At 35.3% G+C, this 10914-nt stretch overlaps 1 protein-coding gene across 2 annotated transcripts; it reads right to left on the reverse strand.

Annotated features, from left to right (window-relative positions):
* Positions 1-914: 914 nt before the first annotated feature.
* Positions 915-10023, reverse strand: LOC112751018 (probable serine/threonine-protein kinase SIS8). Of its 2 annotated transcripts, none has more exons than XM_025799994.3 (13): positions 8683-10023; positions 7038-7478; positions 6782-6885; positions 5210-6405; positions 5037-5077; positions 4672-4740; positions 3960-4060; positions 3569-3647; positions 3367-3465; positions 3195-3263; positions 2045-2094; positions 1622-1798; positions 915-1344 (listed from the first exon to the last, which is right to left on the reverse strand). In XM_025799994.3, the coding sequence occupies exons 1-13, from the start codon at positions 9184-9186 to the stop codon at positions 1194-1196; spliced, it is 3081 nt and encodes a 1026-aa protein (XP_025655779.1). In that variant the 5' UTR covers positions 9187-10023; the 3' UTR covers positions 915-1193. The 2 variants fall into 2 exon arrangements, with proteins under 2 accessions (XP_025655779.1, XP_025655780.1); XM_025799995.3 differs by having other exon boundaries at positions 7038-7497; positions 8683-10006.
* Between the last annotated feature and the right edge of the window lie 891 nt (positions 10024-10914).

The raw sequence follows: 10914 nt of genomic DNA on the forward strand, positions 1-10914 counted from the left end.
TATATATATATATTTTTTTTTTTTTGCTGATTTGGAAATAATAGTTGATTTGGCAAAAATTGAGTGGTTGATTCTAATGTTTTGCCAAGTAAGCGATATTGCTGACATGGCATTAGTAGAAAGAAAAAGATGTTTTAAAAGTAACATGGGTAAACTTATGTATCTACTTTTATATATTAAGAATAGATAGATTAAGACCATTATAGATGAACATACTTGTCCAAGAAGCAACAAGAGCAAGTCAGTCACATGTGCTTGGATTTCTAAAGAGTTAGTGTCAAAACTCAAAATCCATCCCAACATATTACAGACAAAGGCACAGGAGTGGTTTAAAGTTGAGTATGACATTTATGTGGGTCAAAGGATGATGTATAGGACTAAGAAAAAGATAAAAGATGTCATTGAAAGCACGGAGAAGGATCAATATCTACAATTGAGAGACTGTCTGCATGAGAGGCTAATCCTGGGTCAAGAGCAAATATGAGAACACTCCAAAGCCAAATGGGTTACTAAAGCTCAGGAATTTGTATGTTTGTTTGACTGCTGTCAAAAATGGATTTAGGGCAAAATGTAGACCCTTTATAACATTGGATGGAACTTTTCTAAAAGGTTACTTTGGAGGACAATTGCTAACAGCCGTTACTCAAGATACGAACAACCAATTATTCCAAATTGCATGTGCGATTGTGAATGCAGAGAGACAAAAAAAATTGGAGATTCTTTATTGAGGAATTATATATCGACATAGGAGACTATAATAAGAATGAATGAATTTTTATATCATTGCATGAATATCTTCTAATTATTTAATCTACTCTTCAATGTACGGACTAATACCAGCATTACAGCAGCAAACAATTTCCACCCACTATCAATGCTTCTTCCATTCAAGCTACAACTCCAACATCTCATAATTTAATAATTTATGCACATCAAAATTTAGAATTGATTATAACAAAATTACAAAAGAATTGTTTACAAACAAATGGTACAACCTGATAATGATTCCACTGCAGATTGCAAAGAACATTTTAAAAGAAAATGGAAAGAAAGAAACAAAAAAGGAAAGGAAAGGGACAAGACTGAAAAGAATCACAGGACTGAATGAGCAAAAATACTATACATCTTGTCTTCCCATCATTTACTTTATCAGCAAAAACGAACAAAGATATGGTTAGCTGTATAATTGTTTCCTATCCTGCCGAGTCTGCACCAACTCTTGATGACTGAGCCTTCTCATGCCTACCCGGTTTCGGCACTTGAGATTGAGAACCAATGATCGGCTTCTGCAACGGCTTCAGCGCTGCCATTATTTCAGCGAATGTAGGTCTTAACTTTGGATCTCTACAATACAAAAAGAGTATCATATAGTCACACCAAGCATCATGTGTATTTCATTCATGTAGCTTAAGTATTCTAAAAGTTCCTAAAGCTTAAACATTGCAAGGACATCGCTGTATATGCCAAACTATTTTCGACAAATCCCTATAGTCTAGAAGTTTTCGATTAAGTCCATATACTATTCAAATATTTTTCAACCAAGCCTTTCTAGATTAAAAATTGTGTAATCAAGTCTTTCTAGTTTAAAAATGATTCAAGAATGATGCAAGAGTACACTCACGTCTGCCAGCATTGCTTGATAATATCCGCGATGGCAGGATCCATATCATCTGGAATGTCAAGGCGGCGATGCTGGAAACCAACAGCACCCACAACTTGCATCGGATTCATTCCACCCCAGGGCTGTTGCAAAGTAGAGAGCTCCCATAATATGACTCCAAAGCTATACACATCGCACCTGGATATCCAATCACCACTTGGCATAGTCATAAATTGTGAAGGGCTTAAAAGGGTGGCAAAGCCAATGAGAAGATCGACGAGACAAGGAAGCCAAAGAACAATAGTTATATGTAATGAAAATTCAAATTTAATTTTCCCTATGCCAGATGATTCAGGTCAGAGAGGAAAACAGACTATGAAATTCTCCTCCAAAAGAAAAATAAAGAAAAACTTAATGATGAAAACTAAGGATAACCGAGCTTACTTTTCATTTGAAGGTTCATTTCTTAACACTTCAGGCGCCATCCACTCGGCCTGCAACATATTATGAAAAATGAATGTATTGCAATGCCAAACAAAGCCTTAGGAAAAAAACTAAATACATGCAGAATATCGGAGCTGATCACACATACGAAAGAGAGGAGATTGAGGTATAGATGAAACGCATGTAGCTACACTAAGGCCCCATTTGGTAATTATCAGAGAACAAACACAAAACACTAGAGGATACAGACCTATTTGAAAAGGAGACATACAGATATGCACAAAATTTGCACAATTATCTCTTTCTCCTGTCTTTATATGTTTTGTCCAAAAACTCTTACCAAACAATAACTTTAGTAAATTTAATTATAACAAGCAAAATTCAACAATTTCATGTTTAGGCCTCAACAAAATTAGAAAAGATTTGCTCATTTGTTACCAAAGAGGCAAAGACCATTCATCATAATAGAATGAGCTGGTAAAGTCTAGAGAAGAGTTACAAGAGTCAGTTATGAGAGAAATGTTGGCTGTTAGAACAGTGCCAGCTACGATAGGACAGCTGTAAGTTAGTTACAGCTATCATAACTAACTTAAGAATGAAGGGACTGTTCTGCCTTTTGTACTAGCTTGCACACCAAGCTACTCTTCTCTATATATAAGCACAGATTAGCGATAAGCTCACTAGTAATGCAGACCATACATTTCTTATCTCTCTCTCAATTCTCCTTTCTTTCTCTCTCCATGTTTTCTTCCTTCTCTCTCTATGTTTTCTTCCTTCTCTCGTTCTCTCAAACCTTATTCAATCGACATTTTCTTGGCCCATAGAACTAGTAATTGTATTAAAAATTGAAGATAGCATAAGCCGAGGCTGAAGATAGGTATTCATCATCACAAAAGGATTAATATAAAATGCCAAACATAATGAATATTTAAGTGGCAAGAAGCTCCTGCCTTTTCAAACTTTCTGTTAAAAGATAATAGCAAGTGTCTCCATTTGTGTATGTTTATATATCTTCAAAAGAATATAAAGCACAACGGAAATAAAAATATATAGCAAAATGAAAAACAAGAGCATCAAAGAACGAATAATTCAGAAGGCAGAGGGTATGACACAGTATTTGAGCTTAGAAATGAGGGTTATGACAGCTTACTGTTCCTGCAGTTGATCTGGAAGAAAGGAATGTACTGTGCTTCATTCTTGATAAGCCAAAATCACATACCTATTCGAAAGGAAAAAAAGGGTGAAAAAAAAAAATAAACCATATCTACAGGTAGCATTCAGCATGCTATCAAGAAAATTCAATCATGACAATTAGTTGGCACCTTCACAACCCAATTTTTATCAACAAGAAGATTTGGTGACTTCAAATCACGGTGTACAATCACTGGAGTGCAGTTGTGCAAATAGTTCATTCCTCGGGCCTGAAGATTCAAGAGATATATGTCACATCAACTGAATTTCACTGATTATGGCAATAATTTGCTTAATGAAACTACATTGCAAGAAAAGAAAACAGAATCTTACAGTATCGAGGGCCATCCTCAACCGCCTTCGCTCATCTAATTGATTGTTTGGTCGATGAATTAGTCTGTACAAACTTCCTCTGCATAGGAAATATACAGTTCAGAGTCATTAAAAGTAATCTTTCCAGAACAACATTAATCAAAATAATAAAAACTCCTGGAAAAGTGTTAAGCGTCCAATTAACCAAATAATAACTGAAATTTTCATCTTATTTTTGCTTATTAGTTCTCAATTGACATTTGAGCTATTAACAACATACATCACATATTTTAGATGTTCATTTAGAAGTAATCTTTTTGGCCTGCATGGCACTATTCCGTACCATATACTAAGATCTATTTGCAATCCACAGTCTCATATGAGTCTCAGGAAATAAGGAATCTCAAGTTACCTGGGAAGAAATTCAGTAACAATAGAAAGATTCGGAGGTCGAGTAACGGCTCCCATGAAGAGAACAACATTTGGATGCCTCAGTCTTTTCATTATTTGAACCTATGGCAACTTACATCATATGTTAAATATGCAGTAAAATCATATAAAAAATTCATGAAAATGCACAACTAGTTTTGGCATTCATAAAAGAATTAAACAAAATAATTTTTCGAATAAGTATAGTCAACTACATGAACTAAATAACTCTAATGTGCTAACCCTACTTCTTAGTCTCCATCTAATATATTCTTTCCATATATATATGTTCTCTTATATATACATTCATGCACCACTATATTCTCAAATTGCATTAGGAAATCTATTCATAGAGAGATGCACACAAGATGGAAGTATATAACAAAATAATAGAAGCTATAAAATGTTGGAGAAATAAAACAAGGATTACATCAAAGGGCTTTGAAATGGTCAATCTTCATCAAGAACTTCTAAAAAAATGCAATTCAACAGGAAAAAGTATTTAATCCAAATTTCAAATTAGCCTGGGACAAATACAATAACAATCTAAATAAAGTATTGCAGCTATCTGATATATCATTATGGAGCATAAAAATCACATCTGATAGTTGTAAATGTGTACTAAATGAAATCATTCATCAACAAAATAAACATGAGTAGAAACTACAAAAAGAGACACTGTACTGAAATATTACCTCACTTTTGAATTCTTCAAGTGATTCACCAGATATATCTTGATCAAGAAATCTTTTTACAGCAACTTCCTACAAACCAAAGCAGAGACCTGATGTAAATGTAAGAATTCAAAAACCTACAGCCTAACAGAAAAACACAACCAAAAAGAATGACAAGCATAAAAGGTAGTCAAATATTGATTACTTTTGTTAAGGGTAAAAGTGAAACTGAAGCCAAAAATTTCTTGGGCCTTGCTCAGTTAAGAAAAAAAATTACATTTTATAATTTGTTTGTTGAAAATACAGTTTGAATTGTAAGATAGATATGGAATGTATGCCTGAGTAGGAATAACACAATTAATTATGATCAAGAGTATAAAACTCACTGTTCCACGCCATTCACCACGGTATACCTCCCCATACGATCCTGAATGCAAAAAATGGGCCACCAAAATGTAAGTTTAGTCAACATATGTGAATTTATATCTATAAAATTATAAATAACACCATCTAACAAAAAAATGTAACCAAATCTTATAGAGCAAAGTACAGTTAATACCAAGTCCAATACGTTCACCCAGTGTGATTTCCTCCCACGGAATGTCATACTCAGCAACATCATCTAATGTAAAATCAGATTTTGTACTGTCATTGCTTACTATAGATCTATCAGATATTCTGTCACCTTCTGAATTTGCTCCTACCACAATATTCTCACCATCACCACTACCCTTTGGCTCATAACCAGTGCCATCCATGTCCCCATCACTTCGACTGCCTTGCTCATACTGTTTGCTGACAGCTGCAGTCGTTGCTACTACAGCTGCAGCAGTTGCAGTGGCTGCTGCAGCTACTGGAAGATCAATGTTCGAGTCAGTGTTTGACTTTGCTACAGCAGCTACCATAGAGGAAGCAACAACAGCAGCAGCTGCTGCTGCAGCCGCCGCAACTGGAACATTTTTCCCATATGTTACCTGGGATGGTGTATGTTGTACAGCTGCTAACTTCGGATCAAGAGGAAGGTTTATTCCTAAACCTTCTACAGGCTTAGAGTGCTCCGGCTGGCTGCTTGAACTTCCTTTCGGATGAACTCTGTGGTGAGGCAAAGTAGGACCGAGACTTTCATCAACCTGAGTCTCTTGTTGTCCACTTTCTGGTTTGTGTTCATCTTTTTCTTCAGTTGGGGAGCCTAACTCGTGATAAATTTCAGAAAATAAATTTGGAGGAGCAATGACACCACTTTCAAGTAAAACATCATGTAATTTTTGAGCTAAGTGAGGATTTTCCTTGGCAGCATCAATCATATATAATGAAACATCTTTGACTTTCATTCTGCGCACGGCAGGGGAACTAATCCCTTCAGTCCAAGAAGGAGATCTTGCATGTGCATATCGTTGATTCGGTCTATTTGGAGCTTCCCGCCCGGTGATCTTCTCAACATTATGGGGACTAGTTGATTCACTCAAGGGTCCTACTGAATCTTCAGTCCTCGTAGCAAGTCTGCTCATACCAGATTCTTTCCCTGAATGCAAAAAATGTTTAGATATATTGTTCCCTTTGTCCAACATGCCGAACTCTGATGTTTCCTCAGATGAACTTTCAACACCACTGTTCAATGATGCTACATGAGAGGAATCAAGGTTTCTTGATGAAGGAATTGCCACAAAAGAAGATTCAACATATTCAATGTGTGATCCAGTTGCATCGGATGGAATAAGTGTCCCGGGATCTGCCATCAGGTCAACAATGTACTCCCTGAAATATACACCACACACATATTATAGATACTAAACAAATCTTGCAACATTCACTTAAGAAAGACACCGAAATGAATCATATGATATTCGACTACCAGCACTTTAAAAAGATTAGTATTTGAAAATTTGAGAAAAAGCTATGACAGGAAATATAATCCAGTTGCAAAGACACTAGTATAATAAATTTTCTGTCCTTGAATGACATGCAGCCAACGAAGCATCAAGTCCTACCATTTCATGTGTAGTCTACTCGACTGAGTATCAAGGACCAAAACCTCGAAGAAGTTAATACCAATTCAAGAGGAGTATATCATAAAATTTCAACAGAGCAATTCTTCCTACTTAACAAATAGTAGAACTTCAATATCAGTTACCTTCCATCATCAATCTTGACAAAATTTATTGCTACATCGTCAGAGCCGGTATACTGCTGCCCTTTCACCAACCGGCATGGGATGCCCAAACTATCCGCTAGAACCTGCATTAACATAAAAAGCAGGATATTTTTATTACATGTACTGAAATTCAGGAAAGTGAAGTGGAATTCTCCAAAAGCAAACACAATGCACAATCTAAGTCCTATTAACTGAAATTCAAGCAACAACAAAAAAAAAATGGTGTGGTAAGTACCTTAAATAACAATGCACGATGCCTGGCCAATCCAATGGTTAGAGAACCGAGTGGCAAAACCATACTGCCAAGGGTTGCTTTCAGACTATAACTAAGACTCTTCCATGCTCTTGTCATGCTTTCTGGATCTCCAACTGGACCACCCATATAATCAGCCACTAACACCGCAAGCTTGCCCACTAAATTGCTATCTATAACTACTTCCATGCTGGGTCCCGTTGGCGTGATTGTCAACTCCAGGGCTCTTTCCTCGAGTTTCAACAAATTAGAATCAGCAGCCCTGTTGACCAAGACAGCTTCCCATGTGACACTACCTGAGGCCAGTGTTCCTTGCAGATCGACAAGCGAAGGCATTCTATAAGAGGTTGACTCGGTTAAAATCCCATAGAGATCATAGAAACCATCCAAGATCTTGTCATCATAACCAAGAGCATTGTAATTCTGTGAAGCACGGATAAATCTACGATATGAGATAAGTTAGAAAATAATTATGTAGGACAAAATTATAGTGAAGTAGACCAAGTGACATAGGAATAGTTCGTTCAATATCAAGACCATCAAAAAAATGGATCATCTAAAGCAATAGCCCTCTAAATGAGTCCTAATCCCTCTAATGTGTAGAACCAAAAAACTGAAACTAAAACAAATGTATTTCTATGAAGGGGAAAATCACATGCAAAAGTATATAACCAAAGATCTTACAACAAGGCTCCCACACTATTTCAAATGTAAAGTCTCATCTCTGAGGAAACCAGCCCAACAAAGTATAGAATATACTAGGCTAGCCATAATGCCATATCATGAGCCAATAATTTTTGTGTGACAAATGATGGAAAATTAGACAGTAAACAAGGTAAACTTAGAAGGCCTTTTGAACAAAGGTTAAAACAAAATAGAAAACAGAAAAGCCGTTCTTGATGCAGAACTGTATTTGACCAAAACTTAAATATACCTTAACTCTAAGAGGATAGTTTCCACTTTCTTCTTATCAAGGTGCCAACCAATTTTTTATATTCTGAACTCCCAATTAATGTCTAGGAAGTAAATCAGATTCATAAAATGCTGAAACTGAATAATATTGGAATTTTCAACCCAAACAGCATAGTTTAGAATGCTATTAATGTATTTACCAATGAAGATTCTATATGGCTACCAGATATCATGATTTGCTATCCCTGTCATTACACATGGGTGAGAGGAAGGTTAAAGGTAAAACACATTATTTTTTTTGTTAATTATTCTTTATTCTAAGGAGGGTCTCTTCTCCTCCAATCTCTTTCTAATCTTCTTATTAACAAAATTCTTCTTTTATCTCAAAAAACATGAATTAGGGCAAAACAAGATTTAACTATTTAAGCACATTCCTTGATCATTAGTTCCATTCTTTTTTTTCATTCCTGGGTCCTCCTTTTTTTATCCTAAGGTAGATTTATACCCTCCATGCTTATGCAAATGAAGCACCATTTCCTCATCAAAAATTCTTCACACAATTCCATGGAAGTCTTATACTTCTCTAAGAACAATGCAATAATCAATCTTATGTCTTCCAAAATCTTCTCTTCCAGCAGCAGCAGTGGCTTAACAAACAAGAATGTGACTTCAACCTAAAGTCAATGTTCTTAAAAGGTGAATCAGAGTGACTTACCCAGTATCGGTAGGCCACGACTTCAGCCGGCGTATTATCAGGATCACAAGACCCTAAACTGATCTGCTTAACAGCTTCAATCTGCACAGCCTCAGGATCCTCCTTTGCACTTAGCTCCAGAGCCAATTGTATCTGATACTCCTCCTCCACTTCTGGATCCCTGGAGTTACTAGACTCCGAATCGCGCCCAGCTGAGGCCGAAACAACCTCTAAACCGGCACTACTCGCTGTATCAGATTGCTCCATTCTCTCCCCTCCTGCTTGGTTTGAAGATGGAGGACTAGGACTCTGCCTATTAGCAACAGAATGCAACCAATTGGAGAGGCCAGAGAAGGGTTTATGCTCAGAACTTTGAGGGGACCGAGATTCCAAAAGCTTATTATTCTTAGAGGATGAAGATGTTCCACCACTGGACTTCTTGTTGTTGCTGTTGCCTTTAGATGATGAAGAAGAAGAGGAACCTTGTTCATTCATGATATGAAGCTTCTTCAGAATATTCTTCATATCTTTCCACTGAGCTATTATAGTTCTGAATGCTAGAGAATTGGAAACATCTCCATAATGATCTTCGACCAAGCATCAAATCCAAAATCTTATTTCTCAAAGAAGGGTAGCCAAATAACTATGCAAAGAAGCTTCTTTTCTTCTTTTTTTTTTTTTTATGGTTTTGCAAAAAAGCTCTTAAACACAGATACAAAACAACATCAAAATCCAAAGAGCAATATTCAGGGTTTCTTTCTCCAAGCAATACCCTTTTGAACCTTTTTTGGTTTTTCTAATCAAAGAGGGGGATTCTGGATTCAGATTCTTGTATTGAAATGGAGCAGTTCCCTTTGCACCAGACAAGAACAATGGATAGATGCTAAATGTTGAAGACAACAACAGAGAAATATCCAAAGCTAGCAGCATGTGCAGCCTCAAACTACACCAACTTCAGTTGTTGTTGTGCACCACCACCACCACCTTTATAAAAAGAAAAATAAAAAAGAAAAAGAAATAAGAAGAATCAGTGAGCACACCCCAGATTGAGAAAGAAATGAGCTTTTCTAAGCAGAACGGAAAACTAGTAGGAACATGCTATGAGTGTAGAAGAGAGCATTAAAGGTTCATTCATCAGTAGAACAGGCTAAGACAGCACAGAGAGAGAGAGAGAGAGAGTAGCAACCAAGTGGGGGGAGTAAGGGGGGGGGACCACAATTGATGGGAAATATTTAAAAAGATTTATAATTATTTATTATTATTTTTATTTTAATTTGTAAAGTCTAAAAATATATAAAAAGAAAAGAATAAAAAATTGGATAAATATTCTTTAAAAATACTATTTGATCATTTGATAGTCCCACTTGAGCCTATAGGAGCAGTAAGCACTAAGCACAGCGTGCTGAAGGTCCCAAGAAAAAAAATTATTAAAAAAATAACTAACATGCATATTAAGAATATATATTATAATTATTTATTAAATTTTTTTAAAAGATATGTATATAATTAAAATTTTATATACTTATTAAAATAAAAATTTAAAATTTCTATGAATAATAATTTTAATACATTAATTAAAAAAAAAAGAAAAAGAAAAAGGTGAACTTGGTGGGAAACACAACGGCCAATTAAAACCAACTTGGTACTCTTATTTTTCTTCTCAGCCTCTTGTTTGTTTTTAACTTATTATTATTATTATTATTATTATTATTATTATTGCGGGGGGTGATGAGAAAGAACCAAAAAATGGGTGTGAAATTGAATGACTTTGAAGTTTGAATACTTGTATACAGTTAAAAAAAATCTCCCATGGAAGAATTAATTGAACGAGTAATAATGTTAGGAATAAAGAAAGGAAAAGAGAAGGGAAAAAAACCACAAAATGTTCTGCTAACTAGTGATAGAAAAATTAACTTTGAAAAGCTGAAATTCTTTTTTATATAAAAAATATATAAATAAATTAAAAAAAAAGAAAAAAAAAAAAGAAGAAATCCTTTGGCTATCTGAAGCAAAAACCTGATATTTGTACTTTTGTGTGTGCATGATAAATGCCACTTTTTTCCAAGTATAGGACAAACTCTGATGAAGTGGAAGTGGCAAATAAACTCATCACTTTCATGATTATTAAGCTTGTTCCAACTAAGCTCATAAGTACTTTTTATTTGGTGCTTTTGCTGATGCATAGTCATTAGTATTTTTTTATTGTTTTGTTTATAATTATTATTATTAGTGAGTTCAATCCAACACAAACTC

The sequence above is a fragment of the Arachis hypogaea genome, chromosome 15 (assembly GCF_003086295.3).
Source record: "Arachis hypogaea cultivar Tifrunner chromosome 15, arahy.Tifrunner.gnm2.J5K5, whole genome shotgun sequence".
Lineage (NCBI taxonomy): Eukaryota > Viridiplantae > Streptophyta > Magnoliopsida > Fabales > Fabaceae > Arachis > Arachis hypogaea.

Coding starts and splice junctions, on each gene's coding strand:
- LOC112751018 (XM_025799994.3), bottom strand. CDS start 9,186: ATGAAGAATATTCTGAAGAAGCTTCATATCATGAATGAACAAGGTTCC. Junction 6,406..6,781: donor GTCAAGATTGATGATGGAAG/GTAACTGATATT, acceptor TGTATATTTCAG/GGAGTACATTGTTGACCTGA. Junction 4,061..4,671: donor TTGAAGAATTCAAAAGTGAG/GTAATATTTCAG, acceptor AAGTTGCCATAG/GTTCAAATAATGAAAAGACT.